The following is a 22,667-nucleotide window of genomic DNA, read 5'->3' on the forward strand; positions in this document are numbered from 1 at the left end:
TGACTTCTTGTCTAGAAGAACAGTCCCAGGGGGCATGTTTCCAATTAAGGAGCTGCAGTCTCTGTTGCACAGAGCAGGATACCCAGAAGAAGCCCGAGAGCTACTTACACCACCTTGGGATCCCAAGAGATTAGCAGCTCCCTCCCTATTGCAATTTTTAGGGCTTCCTGCAGTTATTCCCTTTGACTGCTTGACACCACATGAAGTAGAGATCATGTTCTTCCCCGTTTACAGAAAACTAGGCAGCTCAGGACTCAGATTTCCTGCTTAAGCCCATAATCCACTAGAATGTGACAGAAACCTTGCCTTTGTGCTCTGACACTACCTACCCACACAGCTGGACCTTCTTCCCCATGCCAGCTCTCACGTGTCATGGCCACAACTTCCTTCTCCCCCCTACACTTTTGAAAGACTTCCTACAAAAATAAGAACTATCTGTGCTTGTTTAGCAAGACAAAGGCAGCAGTATGCGCTTTCTCCCTGTTCTGTTCTCTCATCTATGAGGGAGACTTCTTACAATCAAAGTAACACAGCAGTTCATTGTACAGTTTCACTCAGTTTCTGCAAATGTACTTCCCAAAGACCCAAAACAGATTCCCGTAGAAGAAGATACCACTTCAATAAAGGCTGCAAAAGCTGCCAGCTCATCCTTGCAGCCTTGTTAATTAGCCCTCAGTGCATCCTGGATTTGATCACTCAACTATAAAACTTTTCAAAGAATCTATGTCAGACTAATAGCACTATTTATCACCAGCCCAGCATCTGCACTGGAAGATATGCACTGCACGTGGGTCTTGCCAGATGCAAGGTGCAGCACGCCAGCTGTGCCGAGATCCCCAGCAATGATGGGGACCATACAAACTCATCCTCTGCAATTGCTGGTAGAGATGGAAAGTTGTCAGAGCAGATTATGTTCTCACAATTCAAAGTAGGTATCCATCAGGATTGTGCAGTCAATTTAAACGAGGCTGCACAAGAAGAGCTACAGATGGTCCTGCTCAAGTCACATACAGCTCACTGCAGAGGGTTTTGAACAGCAACTATTATGCCAGATGGAAGAGACACTGCTCTTCTAGCACAAGAACAAACAGCTAGGTTCACCCCAGTCATTTACTACCAGTCCAGGTCAGCAGCCATCCCCACACTAGACTATGCTTGACTGCCTCTTTGCCTTCTTTCACGCAAGTCCTTTGCCGAGGTTTTGCTAGCAGCTTTTGAGGAGAGCTGTCAAATACAACATGAAAGATCTGCAAATGCTTATTATAGAAGACACTCAAGGCATCAATATTGCTGCATTGTTTCTAATCTTAGGCTAAGCACATGCATTGGAAAGTTTTGGTGATTCTGCTTCTATACAGTGCTTTTCAAAGACATAACCAAAGTCTTACCCAAAAGGGCTAACAGGAAAGCAATTTCTCCAGCTACAGCAACCAAGTTATACAGCTGTGACTGATTACCACTACCACATTGATAAAAAAAATATCAGGAATCTCTGCAAGCACCAAGCCTCTCCTTGTATCTGGGCACTGAATTGTAGGTAAACATAAGTCACAGTCATCCAGCAGAATAGACGCAGCAGCATATACCACAGGATGTTGTTAGGAAATTAGAAGAGTCTTCAAAGCCTCACCACTACTGCTGGCATTTAAATGAAGATAAATGGCTTCAAGCATATTGCTTACCAAGTGCACTGCTACCACAGCCTACCTCCTCAGGTCACAGCTGGTTCCTCTGGGGAAAAAAAACAAACCCGGCCTGCCTTCAGATAACTCATCTGGAAGTTACCTGAAGTACTGATCTTCAGTAAGTCAAACCTTTACACTACACATAGCCAAACAGCATATACAGTTTCATTGGTATGCTCTTCATTAAAGGAAATAGTAAAACCAAGGCAGGAATCCCCTGTGATTCCATCCATACTGATGGACAAATTATACCTGTAGGATCCACATTTCCCTCAAAGTTAAAACTGTGTGAAGCCTTACAGACATGGGTGCATTCACTGCTTGCTCCCTTCAGAGTGCAGAACCTTGTGTTTCTGAGCAGCCTATAGACCAAGCAAATAAATGCTCAGTTTATTTTCTATATTAACTCCAGTAAGTTGTTTAGGCGTCACACTGCCTGCAAAGACGCATTAGCATTAGTCAGTCTACATGTAACTACACTCCTCTAGAAAAATATTCAAAGGTCATTCCAGCATGAGTAATGTGCATAGGACAGTACTCCGATGCAGAGATTTGTTACTCCCAGTTAGTCATACTTAAACATGTTATGTTTGCATTTAAAAATAGAGCAGCAGCTTGTGAACTGTTTTAACACTTGCATGTATTTCAGGGCTTTATTCTCACTTTTCTTTTACTACTGCACATCAGCCTTCAAGCAATAGGCTTGTGGTGACATATATACCCTAAAATTCTTTAAGTATCCAGACTCTGGGAGACTAAACATCACAAGACCTCAACAGGGAAGGATAAAGAAGTTGGCCAGATTGCATACATCCTGCATGATCAGTGAAAAGCTAAGACAGATAACTCACTTTACCAGACTGATGCAAAAGCAAGCAGCTATTAAAAATATTAGACCTTCATTTACCATGACAAGTTGCCAACCTAAACTACTACAAAACCCTATAAAGCCTTGACAGTAACAAAGTGATGCCTCTGCATCATTGCGTTCCAGTAAAAGCTGTCCTCAGCTGAGGGCCAAGTTTGACTTTGCAAGGCATCCTTATAATCTATAGCAGAATCAGGCATATGATCTGCCTGTCAGACTATTGCTGCTGACACTATTTCAGCAATGCACAAATCTTTTTTTGAAACTCTTCCTATAAGTGACTTCTATCTACATATTTCAGTGAGACAAAGTGTATAAGACCAAGTACTGAGCATAACAGTGCAAGACTGTACAGTTTTGAAGGACAAGACACCTGGACTTTCAGCTTGCTTTTAGTAAAACTATTCAAAGAAGAGAGCACAAAGAACTCTATCATGAAGGTGCATGACACCACACTGGTGAGGGAAAAAAGCTTGCCAGGAATTGTGCAAGACTTCACCCTCTTAAAGTGCAAATCTGATAATAGGGTTAAATAAAATCTAGGTTATGTAAAAAACGTTTGAGACATTTTCATCCTCAACTCAGCTGGAAAAAACCTAACTGTCCAGTGCTGATAGTAATAGCCAGCACAGACTGTTTTGTAGCTAAGCCAACATTCCTCATGGCAAACAGCTGAAAAGAGATGCTCCTTTAAAACAATCATCCTTGTAGGCAGGAGAACGTGTACTCAGGGTATTTTTCTTATGGCTTACCTTAACAAAACAAGCTCAGCAGGGTGTAACACATGGAAACACAAGCTAGATACCATACAGACTGAGCAACTAAGTAGTATTCAGTTTAAGGAGCATTCAAGCGTTGCCCTTCAGATTTCTGCTAAAACTATCACTACTGCTAAATTTAACCATGTCTGCCAAACAAGGGGCCCTCACTCCTAAAGCAGGTGGCTTCCCTCTGGCATTGATATTAAGTAGAAACAGTGAAAGTGTTCAAGGACATGACAGACTTCAGCTTCTCTATAACGCCTGCTATAAACCAAAGCGGTATACTGTAAAGACTACCCCAGCACGGCAAATGTCACTGTACTGAGATGAGTCACTACGTATTCCTCTGTGTACCCTGTTCCAGAACAGCTGTCACAGATGTATGAGCACCCAGGCACAGACACCATGTCTATAAGCAGCATTTCCACTGTAGCAGTTTACAAATGACAGGAGCTGAGCAGTCATCAGGAAGACCTCTTACTAAAAATGTATATACATGTCCACATCAGGACAAGAATGATGTACTACAATACCACAGACAAGCAAGTACTGATAACTTAGGAGGTAAAAAAAAAGCTTCCTAGTTTGCTCCAGACCCAAAGGCTTTTAGCTGACTCACTTTCCTGTTTTGATTTGGTCAGCTGCACCACAGATACCAAGCAATTTAAGTAAAGATAAATATTTGACAGTTAGTTATGGCTTCCAGTAGCCAGTCCTATAACTTCCAGTAACAGGATTCTGCAACAGAAGGCAGACGAGAACAGGTCTGGGGATGACAGTCACTATGGAAGCTGACTTACAATGGCACAACAAGTACAGAGCTCATCAGCCTTAACTGGCTAAATGAATTCACAGCCAGTTACATAAATCTGCTCAAAAATGCTAATGTTTTAGCTCCAAATGCTGTGTTTCAGCTGTGCAGCACAGCCCGAGATCCTGATAGGTCCACAACAGTGCCCGAGAGCAAGAGAATTCCTAAGCATTTCACAAACATCCTCCTAGCATTTTAATACTTAAAAGACTTCCAACACATGATTGTAGATTGTTTTAGTGGGTCTTAGGTAGCAGATTATAATTTTAGAACATGTACATGCCCAGTATGCAGGAATTTAGGAAAGCAGCAGCTGTATAAGCAGCTCACACAAAGCACATGAAAACTGTGCTATTTTTATTAGCAAGCATCAGCATTCAGGTCCTCAAAGAACTGCAATGGAAGTTCAGCAACAGGCTTATTTCTGGAGCATTACTTCATTTCATCTGAGGAGATTAACACTTTAAAGATTAACTCTTACATCACTTTGATGTGCACTGGATACTGATGGCAAGAAAGCAGAGCCTACAGTTTGTCTGTGTCAGGGGACACCCCAAGAACAGCCACCCGTATTACAGCAGGTGACAGGTTATTTTCCCCCCTTTACAGAGCAGTTTGAAGGTATTTAAAGGATGCTTTGCAAACCAAACCTTGACCCTTGTTTGATTCTAGAGAATGCAATTTTAGTTGCAATCAAGAAAGCACCTCCAAGTCTGCAGGGTTCAGCCCCCTCCCCAAATATGTAGAAAACAGGTTTTTCTGCATCAGCTCAGACTGTTCTATGTGATGAAGACACAAATATGCAAGAGCAAAAATTTAAAGCAGCTTACAAGAGCTTCCATGTCCCATGAGTCTCTGAAAAAGAGGCTAACGTAAGCGGAGAAGTATCTGCTGCCCCTGGAAACTGTGTGAAGTCAGAATTACTTAAAAGTACAGGCTGGCCTCCTGGGTTAAACTACCTCCTTCCCAATTTAGGCAGCTTTTATTTAGTAAAGTGCCCATCACACCCTTCCTCAGCCTTCAGCGTCTACAAGAAGTCTTCTAGTCAAAACAGGGCACAAGTATTACAGCACATCTTCCCTGCTGGGAACAGCTGGAGAACAGCAGGCTGCTGCCAATGCCCCAGCAGAGCACCCAGCAAGGACTAATACCTGCCGAGGGGGCTTCTCCCCCCAGGGTCAATGTTCCAGCTTATCAGTAGGGAGCTGCCATTCTTCTCTACCTCTCAACATGTTCACCTGCCAAAGCTTCAGGAGTAATACTGCTCTTCTAGTTTATTATTCTCCTGGAAGTGTTCCTCCCAGGGTAAAACACCAAGGAGTTGACAGGAATCAAACACTGTTTGCTATTAGGTGGAAGAAAAGGAACACTGAAAAGCTTGAAGACAGTTTTTCTGACTACTTGTCTCCTTGCATCTAGGAGAACAGCAATGACAGCGCAAAAGAGTCTTCTGGTACCAGGCAGCCTGCTTATCCAGTATAGGTCACCGTGCAAACAAAGGATAAGAAGGATCTAGGCTGGATCTTTGACAGTGTTTACTAACAGGCTTGACAGTCATTTGCCTCAGTCTTTGCAAAGCTTGCCTTTACTAATAGATAAAAGCATGCAGACAGCAAGGGTAATTATTTTCAATAAGGATGACACTTGTGCCTTGCCTCTACATAAAGATACACACGCACTCTTGATGGTAGAGGAAATTGGCATCAGCCAAAAAAATGTCCAGTCCAGTACCACAAGCACTCGCCAAAAATCTGTCCCCATGAATCAAAGAGCCAATGCTGCATTTCTACAGGAATAAGAGCAAATGGCATACTTTCTGTACCAATCTGAAAGACAGGAAAAAGAGACAGCTGCAGCCAGGGGCTAGGCCCAGGTGCTTGAGGGCACCAACAGCTGTGCTGATCTGCAAGAACTTCTATGCAATAAGCAGTTCTTTGAATGAAAAATGGCCTGATTATGCTACTCCACTTGGTAAACCGAAGTACAGAGCTGGCCACAGGGTAGTAGAGGAAGGGAAATAGAAGTAAGACAGAAAAAGAAGACTAGGAAGACAGTCTTTTGCTTACCAGTGTTTAACAGGTACGTAGAAAGCTTCTAGCAGCTTAGAGAACTGTAAAAAGCAGTACTAACATCTGCAAGCACAAGGTACCTGGCACACAGCCATCTCAGGCAATTTTATATCCAAAGTTCTTAAATAATTCGTCCACCACCACTTGGCTTACAGAATGATGCTATGGTTACAATATATTGATTAAGTCCATAGGTGAAGATGGTGCCACAAAGGGGAAAAAAATCCAAAAGTGTTTTTTCCAAGTATTTTTGAACAGCTGCACAGATAAAGTAACTTTGCTTATTTCTGCTTTCTGCCTGCCACCTCGGTTTTTCCAGCAATACTCTCTCACCCCTTCCTCCCTTAAGCATAAGGGAGCTGAACAAACTAGCTCTGAAAGCCAGTTCCCAATGGTACAGAAGAGCTGGTCTTATAGCAGATCTTGCAACAAACCTAGTATTGATATAGCAGGAGGGATTGCTGGGCTACTTATTTTGCTTTCATGGTAGAATTTGAAAAGAGCTGCTTAATCAGCTTTCCTAACACTCAGAATAATTAGCAAGTAATCAAAGCCTTGCAAGATTTTTTCCAGTGGAGTATGGCACAATCTGTTTTCACATAGGTTTTTGCTAATTAATCCTACAAACTGTTTCATGCATAATTGCAGGAATTGAAATATATTTGTTCCCCTTCAGCCTCCAGGTGACTTTCATGCCTAAAGACAGGATTTATTTGATTTTTTAAAATTTCTGTATTAAAAAAGGGTCTGTGATAACATCACTAGTATAGAAAAAAATAACCACATACACATTGACTTACCTCTTTTCAGTCCCTGACAGCAATTATATTCCTGTCTTCCCTAGCATAGGTATAGAGCTAACAAGACTGAACTACCACCTATTGACACTTTTTTTTCTAGTTTGTTTCAGCTGAGTGTATTTCCTGGGGTCACACAAGCCTTTCAGACAGTGTTCTACCCAAGAACCATGTGTTGGTAATCACTGCTACAGCTCTCAGAGAAGTTGGCAAGCCTGAGCTCAGTCGATCCAGAGAAAGCAAATAACCCAAGACTGCACATAACACCACTAGGATTCCACAAGAAGCTCTTCACTCCTGCAATTAATGCACAGCAGATGTACTGCAATTTAGACAACGTTCTGTGTTTTCACTCCTTGGGGAATGCTATGTTCTCCAGCTGAGTGAAAGTCAAAAACATGGCTCTAATACAGTAGCCCTAGGAGCTTGTGCTGTAAGAACAGAGCTGAAACAGGAGCAAAACCAACTCTGAATTGACTTACAATCTATTTCAAAGACTAGCCTGATACTAATATGCCTTCAAGACTGGTAATCAGCACAGCTTCATGCTTGCTCTTTCAGCAACTAGGGACATGTCAATCTGGAGCGCCAACACTGAGATGACAAGGCACCAAGTAACTAGAACCTCATTAGTGTATTTTTTACGGAAGCAACTGCTTTGCAGTTAAGGCACTAGACATAATCAAGAATCCAATTTCATTGCTCAGCTTTAACACACACACTTATGTTACTACCAAACTCAGAGGGCAGCAGGGAACCCTCTCGGGGCTCCAATTTTAAATGGATAATGCTTTGCTTCCTCTAGGAGTTTACAGATCCTATGGCTAAGATCTTACATCTTATGTAATCAAGGCACCTAACAGCACTGCTAAAAGCTTCACATCTCCCCTAGAATGACTATCATTAAGCCAGCTTGACTTTTGAGATCCAAAAGGAAGGTTCATGCAGCTGCACTCAGCACTTACTAGATAATTGATGTATTTAGGGCTCCTAAATAGGACTTGCAAGTTTTCAAAATGATTGCAGAAGAGAAATACCATAATCAAAGTCCTTGTCCCTCCAAAGCCTCATGAAATTGTAGCAAATGCTTCATATTATTGGTGAAAGTAAGGGCAGCTGCACTAACTCTGGAGGTCCTAGAATGGAAGGTCAAGGATCAACCCGCTCAAACACATAGTTGACATAAGGTCATTTTGAAAGTGCATTCAACAGACTTACGAGTTCTACAGTATGTCATTACTTTATTAAACTAGTTATGATGACGTGCTCTACCCAGTAATAAATTTCATTAGTCTTCAATCAAGTTAAGGCACTTCAGATAAGAGTAGGCACGCTAAAGCTGCCATCCCTGTGTTCACTGTAAGTATACAGCCACACCACGACAGTGTTTCCTTCTTGTGAGCCCAAAGAGATTTCTTCCCTAACAGAAAGGGGAGTACATGAAGAGGAACAAGTGCTGACTGCATCCACCCCCACCCCCCCATTCCCAGAAACAGCGGGCTACACAGTACAGTATCAGCATACAGCAGAGGGACACGGATGGCTTTTTCTATACGACTATGAAGAGCCCTGCACAAGGCTCGGTCCTAAACCCAGGTACCCAAGACACCAACAATAGTGAAATGCTTAATAAAATAAACCTGCTTCAAGTTAAGACAATACCCTGACATTCATTTGCACCCAGGTTTAAGAAACACACTAGGCAGAAGAATGGTTAAGTGCAGCTCTTCTCCCTGTAACACAGGTCAACAGGAAAAGACACACTACTTACTCTTTGGTCAAAAGTGGGCAGGATTTGAGTAGAAAGCGGGCCAAAGCAGAGTCCTGGTAAATGAGTTCAGGAGGGGCAGTTGGGCTTTTTAAATTCAAGCAGCGAACAATGACATACAGAACAGCAGCAACTGCAGCTAGCTTCACCCCATCAAACACTGCTGGCAGCTCAGGGGTTTCCAACATCGCACTCATTTTGAGCCTGGAGATTAAAAAAAAAAACAGTAAAGCTTTTGCAATATAGCATTGGATACAAATATCAACTGCCACGTTAAGACTGTGCTAACCACCTAAATTTGCCAGTTAACACTGCTACAAAAGTCCTAGCATATCAACTCAGACTAGCAACTTCTAAGATGAAAGGAAGTTTACTTTGATCAACCACCACAAGAAACAGAAGCTGGATGATCAACTGAGAAGGAAATTTATTCCTGATCAGTGCTGCACTAGAACTGCAACAGTGTCTCAGGTGTCAAACCCTACAGTCTGCAGCCAGTCAATACCTACAGGATCTTGGCAAGGACTACCCAGCTCAAATGGAAGCTGAATGAAGAGCCAGGCTATAAAGGCACATCAGCAGCTTTGGGTGGGTGTTTCTGAAAGAACTACTGGTTTAGTTCCTTAGCCTGAATTTTGCAACTCCATGAGAATACTAGTACTAACTCCAGGTATTCAAGGTGGTCACTATGTACCAGTGACTTCAGCATTTCTTTTAATTCACTGTAGTTCTGCAGCTGAAGGAGCACTAGATTAACATCTAGTCTTTCAAGGGCTTCACAGTAAAGGAAATGGGGGAGAGAATTAAAAATCTCAAGATATAACAGTATCCTTCATTCTTGAAATCAGATTCTTAAAAGAAGCTGGGTCAGTTTGAAGATACATTTCTAACAGCTGGCTGCAGTTATTACAGGGACATATCATTCATGCTGAAGGGGCAGATTTTTCCCTGCATTTTTCCTCAGTCACATGGTTAACCCCAGTAAGTTAACCCCGACTAACAAGTCTTACCAATTTCACTTTTTATCCAAGCCAGAAATAATTGCCAGTCCACAGCAGAATTGTCACCACCTGGATCCACGTGCTACCCGAGTTACCCTATGAGGAGAGGAAAAGCAAATTGATTATTACTTGATAAGGCTGCATCTCCCAGCTGCCAGGGAAGAGCACAAACTATGCAAAGGTCCCATCACAGATATTGCAGTTTTGTGTATTCAGTCACAACCGCTTCAACTGTGATCCATTTGCATCAGAAATCTTTTGCTTGTGGACAGTTTCCAGACTAGATCAGTTGCCTAGAGCATATTAATTCATCTGCAGTATGGAAATACACCTTCATGAGCAGAGACACACAGAAGCAATAATGAGAACTAGCACAACTTCAGAGGAAAGCCAAGCTATGAACTTCCAGAAGATCACAGTCACTATCTTTGCAAGACATTGACATTGCCCCCAGTTACAAAAGCTACCCAAACCCCTTCATGTTTAAAAGGCTAGAGGGAACACTGTTACTGAAGTGTGAAGCCAGTCTGAAAGAAGTTTCCTGCTACTTCTACAAGGCTTAGCAAGGCAGCTCACTCCTACAGATGGAAGCTTGTAAACAAGTCTCTGCTCATTCCCACACTTGCTTTTTGAGACATTACAACACATCACACTTCAACAAGACTGAGAGCCACCAGGAGGCTTAGATACAGCCACCTAATTAACACTAGTGCACATGCACAAGGCTTGTTGCAAGAATTTGATGATGGCACTAGAAGAGAGATAGCTTTCAGTCTGTAACCATAAAAACATTAAATGGCATTTACAATTAGAACTGGATTCCCTACAGACACAGCAAACCACTGGGGAATTGGAGCTTCCAGGAAAAAGCCCCAGAACAGTCTACTCTCTACCATGGCTGTTGCTTCTACCTTTGAAAACACCCCAACAGGACAGGCCATACTAAAGCCTTACCCTTCTTCCTAGCAGGAAGGCAAAACTGCAGAAGTACTTTCTGTACTCAATGCAGTTGCACCAAAACCCCTTGGAAGAAAACAAGTCTGACAGCTACTGATCAACAGCTGGAAAGCTGCAAGTTTTTGCCACCATAATCATGTGCATTGCAGGAGAGCAGACTTAATACTGGACTACTTTGAAGCTTCTATTTTCCAGTTCTGAGCTTCACAGTAGAAGGGAAAGGAGTGGGTTACAAAAAGCCATTTATTCTTCTAATCAGAAGATTACATTGGTATTATGTGTCTCAGTGAAGAGTTTGAGTACAGTGCCAAGTTGTAATATGTTACCTCACTTCCATACTTAGTAGACTTTCACCAACACTACTGCCAGCTGTGTAGGAGACAACAGGCAAGCTACAGCAATTGCTTCTTCAGGGAAGGTACAACTGGCAGAAGAGTAGACCAAATTCCTGAACTCCAAGACAACCAAGTGCTTGCTTGAGCAAATCTTCCCCAGCTGGAAATCCCAGAAATTATGCTGGCATCTCTGTTTCATTGTTTTGTTTAGAAAATACAGATACTAGTAGAAAAGTTACCCAAGGCCTTCCTGCCACTGGGATTTGAAGCTAGTTTGTTTACAGCTTTCACATTATTAGTGAATTAGTAAAAAAAGAAAACTGGGCACAGTTAGTCATTAGCATTTTGTACTCATGACTCAATATAACTGATCCAACTAAGCTTTATCTCCAAGAGAGAGCTTCTCTCCTCTCCTACATAATCTTCAGATTACAGACACACCACATCTTTTCTGATACTTCTACATCTCATTTTAGCCTGTCACTACCTTAAAAGAAAGTACACTAACTTGGAGTTACTTTCAGAAAAGTCAGCTGTTGGTAGGCAGGATTATGCTTTAACAACTGTGAACTAGTATTTTTCCATTTTACACAGTCTAAATACACATTCAATGAATTTACACACTTCAGATGTGCTAGAGGTTCATGGTTTTGTCAGAATCTTTATGTAAAAGCTCAGATCAGTCTGTGCATAGCTAACAAAGTTGGCACTGTTGCTGCAGTTGCACAGCTGTCTGGTCTGCAGTGATTAACTAAGTAATGATCGAGTACATGAAGACTAGATTGATAAACTCCATGCCCTGTGGATCCAGCTGTGGCACTTCAGGTACTTCCTCTAGAATATGTTATTTCTGAAGACCTAAGCAGACCTGATCTCAGCCAAAGCAGATTTGCAGGGGCTGAGCCAAAGCACTGTGCTCTAAGATTTTAAGGGTTTAGTTTACTGAAATGTATTTGAGAGCTCTGCCTCTAATCACATAGGACAAATGCCTCCCTATTTAAAAGCAGGGATGAGGTCACCTTGCTTCTGTTTTGTTAAACCCTTTTTGTAATGACCCAATAAACTTGTCTGTTGACGAAAAAGGACAGACAACCACAGTGTTGAGCCAGTCAAATTTTAATCTAGTATCTCCTCTAAATGGGTCAGCATTAATATAAACAGACAAACATTTGGCCTTTTCTGCACACAGAACACAAGATTAACTTTTAGCAGGCTAGACAAAATTAGCAAAAGGCAGTAAGTATATCAGTGGAAGCAGTCAGGGCTGCCTTTTCATCCATCACAGGGTTTGAGAACCACATTGAGGAACACAAAGAAGCTGAAGCTCTTAGAGCCAAGGATGTTATTTGAAGCACCTTAAGTGTACAATTCTTTTTTAAAATAAAGCCATGACAACCCCAAAGATTGAGTCTTTTCAAGCAATATTCTTGCATCCCATTTGTGACTGAAGACTAACTAAAATCAACCACTAGAAAGCAAGTGCTGGATTTGTAAAGCCTTTTTATTTGCCCTTTCATCACAGAATAAAAAGATGAAAATCCTGTTACAGGAAACACTTCAGCATTACTGTTAAGAGCGTACCTCACCTGTGCAAGTATGAGACACACACACATACCCCCCATGTTTCCCCTTTCCAGACAGGAATAAAAGATACAACCAACACCAGTAGAGTTACAGCAAATTTCTTATGTACCCTTTCAAAGGCACTGGGTTTTGGGAAAGCTATCATCAAGATATTGACTTGTATAGTAAATGATTTCACAATTGACAACAAATCTGAGACCTGTATACATTTCTGTTCCAGGTTTCCCAGGGAGAGGAGACTTCCAGGGACAGAAGTCACTTCACCCTGTGACTCAATGGGGCACACACAGGATTTGCTAAGTACCAGGTATTACAGCTCCCCACCCATGCCGAGGCTGGGCCTGACTCAGCATACTGGAAAGCCAACATTAAAAAAAGCAAAGACATTAAAGGAAGCCACTCCCATAGGACCCTTCCCTCAGGCCTTCTAATGAGCAACTGAAAGCCTGGCAGACTCACTTCACTGAGGTATTATGAAATGCTTTGGGCTAAAGCAAAGATGCAGCTGTGTGCAACTGCCCAGACATCAGTAAAAGCAGCCTCTTTAATAGCAGCTCCACTAGCAAGAGATTTTATGCCCCATTACATTCACTGAAGAATCTTGAAGGAATCACATTTCCAGAAACGTTAAGTTCGATAGAAAATCCTCCTAGATGCCCTCCCACCAGTCATCTTTTGGCACACTAGTGCTGTGAGAGCTCAGCCGGACACCACAACACTGGAGCATGCCTGACCAGCACTGAAAGCCTTTAAAAGTCCCCTTTCCTGTCCTTTTACAGCTTCTACCAAGTTGCATAGCACTCTTCCCCACTAAGATTCAGAAGAGCCACAGGCTGTTTCTAGACACATTAAGCAGACAGACTTTGTTAAATAAAACCAGTCCAAGAAACATCTGATAAGTTATCTGTGGTGCCTGCTTGAGGAACAAAACTGACGCAATTCTGCTAGACAAGAGGAAAGCAAGACATCCTACTTTAAAGAGTTGTGCCCAGGCAGATTCAGATCAGAAATAAGTTCCTCCCACACACACACCTCTTTGAAGGGGGAAGAAAGAAGGCTATTCCACTGAAATTAGTTCTTTAGGGAATGTTTCCAGGAAATTAAGCACTTTTAATATCAACCAAAGCTAATGCCTCTTCTGAAAGTTACACCGCAAAACCAGAAGTTACAGGCCTGTCACTACCAGGTAAGATACTTAGAACCACATCGTGGAGAAGGGAACTTTATTAAGAAAAGGGCAGAAAGTCAGAGCACTACAAAGGTTTTTAAACAAAGCCAAGTTTTATGCCAGCATATTATTCAAATCTCACTCCAAGAAATGTACAGAAATGTGTCACACTGCTGAGCTTCCAATGGTTTAAATGCAGAGAAAGATTGTTTAGACACCATCCAGATGAAAATGTACATAGGGAACATATACACCTGGGAAAGGCTCTGAAGCAAGGTGTGTGAATGGGAAAGGCTGCCAGATCAAGTTTTTATAAAGCGCTGAAGGACAGTCTGAGGTCACACAAGCTACACGAGTACAGGAACCTGTGCAAAAGGAATCAAGAAGAAAACCACAAGATTTATTGCACAGTCCTGTATCCTGCCTTTTACCAGGCACTTTCATAAAAGGAGATTTTATTTTTACAGAAAAGCGTTAAGCTTAAACTGGTACTTTAAGATCTCCAAAAAATTATAGTTATATTTTAGGGCCACACCAGTACTATGCCTCAGCTTAACACACAAAGCAAGGCATTACACCACTTATCTTGAGACTGGCATCTAACCAGCCCAAGCTTACCCCATGCAGAACCTCCTATTATCTTTAGTGGTAGCTCAGAAGAGAACATGTCAGAAGCAAATGCTGAGATCATCTTGATGTATCACTCAGTACTTCTGGCCGTTTAAGAGCCAACTAAGTCTCAGACCTCAAAGCGTAGAGGGTATAATTAAGAATTAGCTGAGCACTTCAAGCTCTTAAGGTTCAGTTTAGATGTGGCCATGAGAAGTGCAGTCCTCCACCAGAGTCATCAGGAGTCTGGCAAAGCCCATCACAGTTTTGTTGTCAGACATCTGACATTTTATCTCCAAATAGAGGGCACACTGACACATCCGATCACAAGGATGTTTAAAAGAACATTACTTGGACAGCACATGGAAGTCCTTGATGCAAATCCCTCCACCTTGTGCGAGAACCAGCACCCAGGCCAGGGTTCGGCTGGCTGGCGAGTATACAAAGCAGCACGTACTGTTTACACCATGTTCTAACAAGAATTTGACTGCTGCCTTTAATGGAATTTGACCTTTTCATCAGATACAATACTTGGCTCATACACTAAATTTAGAGGTACTGTGAGGTTACAGGGACAAAGTTCACAGCACAAGGCACCATCAGTACAGCCAGAAAGACAGGTGCCTTTAACTAGAGCTTTTTTCTTTTTTTTGTCTTTGAGAAAGTCCTACACCTCCAGAGCACAAGCCAAGCACCTAGGAGGGCTGGGTATACACACCAAGGCAGCTTGCTTAAGAAAGCACCCAAGAATAAGTCTATAGCCAACAGGGCCAAAGACTCACAAGTCTTTCACTTCCCCGAGAAGGTTAATTGACAGTCAGTCAAATGAGCCTTGAATTTCACTTCCTTCCAACTACATGAACTGCTTTTGTTTCTTCATAGTATCATTTTAACTGATCAAAATGGTTCCACTGCATGACAGGCAGCTTTTGTATATTATCTAATAAGGCTGCTACATAGACTCTCTGTATGTCACCTTATCTGGTTCCTGCTTGTCTCTGATGGAAAAAACACTGCACTAGCTTTTATCACACACACCTGATGTACAAGATTAAACTAAGACATGGCTCTGATGACTCCACAGAGATCAACTAATCACATCTTATCTTAAATGAAAGGCTCATGTTATTTAAACAAGCAATTATTCAATTACTGCAGAGACAGGACTTTGTCACACCCTAACCTCTGCCCTAAGGAACTACAGGGCAGAGCTTCAGCTACTCCTAGAAGAGGTCAAGTGTACTTTTAGGCACTGAGAGAGAAGAAATACGGGCTGACACCTTTCCAGTCTTACAGCATTAGCAGATGTCACTTGCTTACTGTCAGCAGGCAGCATTAAGCTCAAGGGAAGAAGCAGGATAAACATATTGCAGAAAACTCCACAATCCATGATCAGCAGCTGAGGGAATGCTACTAACATGAAGCCACACATAGCAAAATGAGGTAATAAAAACTGCATTACAGACTAACCCCCCCAAAGGAGTCTGCTCTATTCCTTTACTGTATTTTGAAATGTACCATCATATTGTTAAAGCCTCATTTACCTTTAGACTCCAACCCCTCTGTCCCCACAGTATCACGAAGTCCGAAGTCCAAGCACCTCAGAGCTGTTTGCTCAGCTACAGGGTGCACACCCTAATACATGGGAAGCATGCTCCACACCAACTAGCTGCACAGCAGGGAAAGACTATCACCAAAGCCCAAGTTAAGAAAGCTAAGTAAACTTTGTTCAAGACTGGTCCAGTTCAAGCAGTCTGAAAACACCTATATCTGAACATGATCAAAAGCTGAGGTGCCACTTCACTCTTAGGTCTTTAAAGACCTTGTTTATTCCTGCTCCCACTGCCCCCCTGATGGGCAGCTCTGTTCCACAGCAGTACAGAAGATTTGCAGAGTCATTCCCTTAGAGTATGTCCATTAAGATAAAAGGCTCATGCTAGAGAAGTTTAATTCACAAAATTATATTGAAATGAAGCAGCAACACTTCAGGACAAAAGAACAAAATACAAAGAGACAGGACGTGACCAACACACAGCTACCACTACTGCAGAATACTCAAGTTTTACCAGAATGACAATTAAAACAAACAGAGGTTTTGGAGCACTAGAGCAGTCACCAGCAACTCAAAGTCCAAGGAGCTACACTGCCCACTCTCCTGCTGAATCTGAGTGGGAGGTTAGGGATATTACAGGCACATGTGTCAGAATCTTTTCTCCTTCTTCCAAGGGTGTCCCCTGTAAGTGACTGTGCGTCTGTTTAGCTCACTTTGTACAATCTTTCATATTCACATATGCACAAGCAACACTCCACAGAACTGGGTGTTCCAGTTAAGAGACAGCCAGCTTGAACACCCTCAGCACAACATTTCTGGAACCTGCATCTCTACACAAAAGCATCTTCAAAGAGATATAAATAAGTTTAGAAGCAGGACACACTGCGGAACAGTGAACTCCCCACTACTAGGCAGTCACTTGTCCTAGCTGACCCTTTCCATCAGGAGCCCATATTATGCTATTGGAGTACTCGATACCCTGAACAGGGCTGTAGCTCAAAGATTAGTAACTAGTACATCAGAAGTCTCAGAAGGATTTTGTGTCTGCAGAAGCTCAGTCCATATTAGAGGAAGTTGCCATTGCCATTTATTTTAGCCAGACAACCCATGATGATGGGAAACTCAAGTATTTTTCAACAGTAGAGTAAGTGCTAGGCAACTACACTTCTTGGTCGACCTACAAATACAGATGAAAGTCTGCACATTGCCAAGTATGATGCTTCCTTCCACTGCCATTACCTCTAACAGAGCACAAGCAAAAAGATGTTTCAAGGACCTGGTTTGTACAGAACTGCTCTGCAAAGCATTCTGAACTACTGCTGGCTGATGCTGGCAGGGTAAGGCTGGCAGTATGAAACAATCTTTATTATCAAGTCAACTGATGTAGCTGGAGAAAAGACAAACCCTCAGGCACACAAGCCTTCCCAGAGCTAGGAGAGGCTAAGATAGCTGCCTGAGTATTAGCATCACCGCCACCCACACGTTGGGCAAGTGGAATTTTGCTTCTCCATAAGGACAGACTGCCCTAGCACACTAAAGTTAAATCAATTGTTTGGTACTGAACTCAATCAACTGAGTTTGATCAGATTTTTTTAACTGTATCTAAGCTTAATCTTTGCAAGCTATTTAGGGTGAAGGGCAAATACTTGCCCAGAAGTTCAGTTGATCTATAGTGCACATTAAGAATAGCAATTCAGAGGTTTAACACCTCATGAAATATGGTCTGCCAGAGAAACTCGAAAGTGTAGATGAAGTCTCCAATACACTAGCAGAACTATGATGATTTAGGCTTTAGCTGAGAAGTCAAAAACACCAGTTTCAGGCTGATGCCTGCACCTTTCAACAGGAATTAGCAGCACAGACCCTGGCATGTACACCCCTACTACAGACTTTACTAAATCCTCTTTGTTAACCTAAGTTCTGGCACTGCCAGAGCTGGTGGCATTAAAGTGAGGATGAAGAGGCCAGAGATACAGAGCAAGAAAGGGGAGTAACAGAGCAATGTGAATCCAGCAGCGCCCACAACATTTCCATTATCAAGCGAGGTCAAACTACAACTACAGACTGTTTGAATCACTGCCCTAAAGCCACCATTTTCTATAGTACATCAAGTTACATCTAGATGTACAGTTGGAACTGAGTAGATTTGGATAACCTCTCCATATGTCTTTGTCAAGGACAAATGATGGTATTTTGTCATCTTTCCTTCCTAGTACCACATCTCAGAACAGTGACTATTTCAGCATGTTAATCTCTGGGCTTTCACATGACAAGTTTAATAATGCAGCTTTATGAAACACTAAGAGCCTAAGCTGCTATTCATTCCCTGAATAGAAAAAAGGCTTTTACAAGAAGAACAAATTATTTTTTAAGTTTAACTTCTTCAGAAACAGTTTTGCAAGATGGTAGGTTTTATCCCAAACCTCCACATCTCTTCCACCCCTAGAGAAGATATTCTGGCACAATCTTAGGTGAGCCTCATCCTCTATGCAAGTAAATCACTCAGTAACACAGAGAACCTCCCACGAAAAAGCTGAAATAAAAGCATTCTTAAAAAATAAGACAGAAGAATAGAACCCCCCAAACATTAACTCTAAAGTTCTTTAAGATCTTTCCTGTTTACTCTTGGCTTTGAGACTGAAATAAATGATGGCTAGGATAATAAGAAACACTGCATACCCACTAATCCAAGAAGAGACAAGAGAATTTATGCAAACTTCTTTGATATGGGAACTAAGCAAGCATCTAGGAAAGAAGGTGAAACAGACACACCAACAGAACAACCGGAGACTAGCTGTCAATAACAAGACTCCCTGCACAGGAAATGCACATTATCAAAGGTCTGGAAATGAGATATGACAGACACAAATGGCTGAACTGTGTTCCACTGATACGGTGTTTGTAGAAGACTACAACTTGTCAACCCAAGCATTACGAACATGGCTGAGCATGATCATCATTGACAAGGCATGTTAAGATGAACACACTGTACCAGTTCGCTGTTTAATAAGCCACAAACATTTGTTACAGAAGGAGGCACCAGCGTTGCAGAAGCCAAACAGCAATCTATAAGAGGCAGACAGGAATTTTTATTACTTGCCACACCAGTGACAACGGTACATCAACAGTAAGAGGAAACTGTTATGAATTCTCTGAAAAGACCTGTGTAAGAATGCAACCCCTCCAGCCGTAACTGTTAGCTGCTGCTAACATACCTCCTTAAAGAAGTTAAGCATCAGGTAAGGGATTTACCAGCTGTAAAACATCAACTGCGATAGACTGTTATATATGAAACTGCAGAACGGAGCAGAGTCCTGTCACACAGGCTGACAAGCAGGTGTATATAGCACTCACCAACCAAAGGAAGTCTAAAATTGTTATAAAACGTTAGCAGCAGTGTCAGGACCTTGGAGCAGGAGTAACAGAGGAGAAAAGCATCATTTAGGGGGAGCAGTGTGACCTGATGGACATCTCAGCTAGAACCCACCCGGCTCTAACTCACACAGCTATCGCACTCAGGACCGCTGCTCCGCGCTCAGCTCCCGATTGCTTCCCACCTCAGCCGTCTCTCCCTGCGTCGGCACCACCGCTTTCCTTGCCCTGCACAACCTCACACCGCCACAAAGCGACGGTGAGGCCGCCACCACACCGCCCGGCCCCGGCGGGAGAGGCGCCGCACCCAGACCACCACAACCAGGCCAAATCCCACCGCAGGGCCACCCCCACCCCAGGGAATACACACATCGGACATGCCTGCCGCAGAAAATAAACAGAAAGGAGGCGGCGGGGCAGGCACGGAGGAGCCTAAGACCGGAGAGAGAGGAGCAGCTCAGACCGCCCAGCGCCTGCCAGAGCCGGCCGCGGGGGAACGGCCAGCGGACGCCCCACGCCCCCTCGGGCCCCGTACCGCTGAGAGGCTGAGAGGCAGGGAGGGAGGGAGGCCTGGCCGTCACTCCCTCAGCCATGCGGGGAAGGGGCTCCCGAGCCACCACCTCACCTGCAGGCCCGGCTCAGCCGCGGGGCCACCAACAGCTCCGACCACCGCTCCGAACCGTCTGCACCAGCCCCGCTACCTGCGGCCGCCTAGTAACCGCCCTCGCCCTCCCATTGGCAGCCCGCCGTGCCGCTTCCGCCAGAGCCTGCGCGCCGATTGGCTGAAAGACGAGCTGAGGGTGGAAGGGAGCTCCAGCCGGCCTTCACTGGTGCCATTGGCTGGTGGAGACGCAGCGGGGCTGGACTCTGGGGTTCTGTTGGCCTGGACACCTGTCAGTCAGGTGGGGGGCGGTGATTGGCGTCCGCGGGCGGGGCGGGGCTCCCGGCGCCTGTGGGGAGCCGCGGTTGCCGCCGCCATGAGAGAGCGCGGCCGGGGCAGGGCGGAGGGGTGAGGTGACGCGAGGGTGAAGCATCAGCCTCGCCGCTGCCCCCTCCTGCTGCGGGAGCCGACACCCCTGCCGCGGGGTCGGGGGGGGCAGCCTGGGGATCTGCTCCAGCTGAGGTGCGCCTCGGTGCCCTGGAGCTTGGTGATCGTGAGGGACAGATGGGCTAAAACCCCTCCAGTGCGGCACAGGCTGCTGCTGATCCATCTGAGCGTTCCCAGGTGCTGCATGCTGGTCACACAGCGTTACACTGCGGTACCAGATTGCATAGGAACGGTGTCTTAAGTGGTGGCTGGGCCTTCAGCATGCTGGTTTTGCTTCCCGTGGCCCCCAGGCCACCTCCGTGTGGCAGACCTGGCGCTGGGGTGGCCTCCTGGGCTTGGCCCGCAGCAGCAAAGGGCCCTTCCCCAGCCCCGCAGGGGTACAGCAGTGCCCCCCAGGTGTTTTCCCACCAAGTGGGTTGTGTGACAGGGACAGCAAAATCTGGAGGTCGATGGAGCCTGCCACATCTGGAAGGCACTGGAGGAAAATGAATAATCAAATAAAAAATGTCTGCAATGCGATGTTTATAAACTTGGTTTTCTTGTAGCCTCCCAGAAGAGCCACGTGTTGCATTGCTGGTGACATCAACTGTTCCTAGCTATGTTAATGGCTGCTTTATATAACTGGATGGAAAAATCCTTTCCCTGATTTCAGACATTTTGTTTCCTCTGTTTACTGGGAGCTGGAGCTTCCTACGTAGAGAAAGCTCTCAAGGAGCAAGTCACATTTTCCAGAGAGTTATGTATCTGGAGAGATGACTAACTGCTATAGACTAAGTCACGATGCAGAAGAGAGCTCTGAGGAAGGGCAGAGAGGGAGCTGCTGGAATGATGCTGGTGGAACAGAAACAGCAGCAGCCCCACAGTGAGCGGTCCTCCTCACTTGCTACAGATGTGATCCCACACCACTCAAACATGAGAGCCGTATTCCTTATCTTCAGCTTTTAATTAACCTTGTGAAAATACCCAGGGCTTACGGTGGTTGCTAAACTTGTCAGTGACTCAGATGGGCTGAGGTTTGGTATGTCTGAAGGCAGCTGAGTTATGCCTGTGATCAAGCTACGAGATAGGCTTAGTAGATAAACTTCCGGTATCAACCTCTTAACTAACTATTTGAAGAATGTGTTTGAATTTGATTACAGAAAATTGCAGTCCAGTTGATTCCAGGTATACCTTGGTTCCTTACCATCGATCCAGGCAGGAAAACAGATCCAGGCAAGAAAACACACCACAAACTGGAGCTGAGCCTCCAGGCAAGGCTTTTATTTTAAATCCCGAGGCTGTTGGATACTTCCCAGACCTGAGAGAAGCTCAGCTATTAGAAGAGAGCTTTTTTAAGCACACCATCACAAAACAAAGCAAAGCAAACCAAACTCTTAGCTGCCCCCTTCTTGCTGAGGAGAAGTGAAACGCAGGGTGCTCTTTCACACCAGGGGTGCTCAGATACATCCATGAGGAATGAGAGCCGAGGACCAGAGGGGACTAATACTGAAGAGGTGGTGGCACGAATTCACAGGTGGCTGTGGCAACGGGAGCCAAACTCCTGAGCTGTGCTTATTGCAAGAAGAAAGGATGTGATGGAAAAGGTGATGTGTCTCCAGAAAGGGCAGGAGGAACCAGTGCAAGTTAGTTTCAGTTGGCATTTTACTCTGGACAATGTTGGGGGGTTTCAGCCACACCTACTGGTGTGGGAGCAAAGATGGCCGGAGGAAGCAAGAGTGTTTTGTGAATCCAAACCCAGCTTTGGGCTATCAAAACAGCTTGCGCGCTGTGGCTTGTAAAGGAAGTTGCCCTCCCTCTGAGTGTGTGTGAAGCTGACGCTTCTACCGGTGTGACGATGAGCACCACAGGGTTGGTTGGTGTTGGGAGCGGTGGTGTGTGCAGTAGGTGGAGTGCTCTGGCCCAGAGCCAGAAGCGACACTGTACCGCTCGCAGCAAACAGCTCACGCTCAGGAAATGTCATCTGAGCAGTAGCCCAAACCATCCCATAAAGGAAGGGTGCTGGGAAGAACTAAGCTTCATTCCCAGCCTTGTAGGGAGGGATTTGGCAACTCGAGCCCAGTGGATGTTTTGGTCTGAGGTTACTGCAGAGAAGTGGGATGGGGGTGTCCAGGAACACCCTAATGCCTTGGAGACAGGAGGATCCCTCTTTGAGTAGCATGACTACTGCAAAAGAAGTCAAATATATGTGCTGGAAACTGTAGGCACAGGAAAAACACAGCTTTGCCTTGTGCTTTGGGCAGGCACTTACCTCTGTACAATGAAGCCAAAAAAAGGCTGATGAT

The 22,667-nt window shown here is 44.2% G+C and overlaps 1 protein-coding gene across 1 annotated transcript in view; it reads right to left on the reverse strand.

Moving 5' to 3' along the window:
- Window positions 1–20,059, reverse strand: part of ABHD2 (abhydrolase domain containing 2, acylglycerol lipase) — a 41,258-nt gene extending 21,199 nt beyond the window's left edge. Inside the window, exons 1-3 of the mRNA XM_056345537.1 lie at window positions 19,963–20,059; window positions 9,770–9,856; window positions 8,763–8,963 (exon numbers count right to left, since the gene is read on the reverse strand). Of these exons, the coding sequence (XP_056201512.1) occupies window positions 8,763–8,956 (194 nt within the window). The 5' untranslated portion in view covers window positions 8,957–8,963; window positions 9,770–9,856; window positions 19,963–20,059. The remainder of the gene's footprint in view (window positions 1–8,762; window positions 8,964–9,769; window positions 9,857–19,962) is intronic.
- Between the last annotated feature and the right edge of the window lie 2,608 nt (window positions 20,060–22,667).

The sequence above is a fragment of the Falco biarmicus genome, chromosome 7, assembly GCF_023638135.1.
Source record: "Falco biarmicus isolate bFalBia1 chromosome 7, bFalBia1.pri, whole genome shotgun sequence".
Classification (NCBI taxonomy): domain Eukaryota; kingdom Metazoa; phylum Chordata; class Aves; order Falconiformes; family Falconidae; genus Falco; species Falco biarmicus.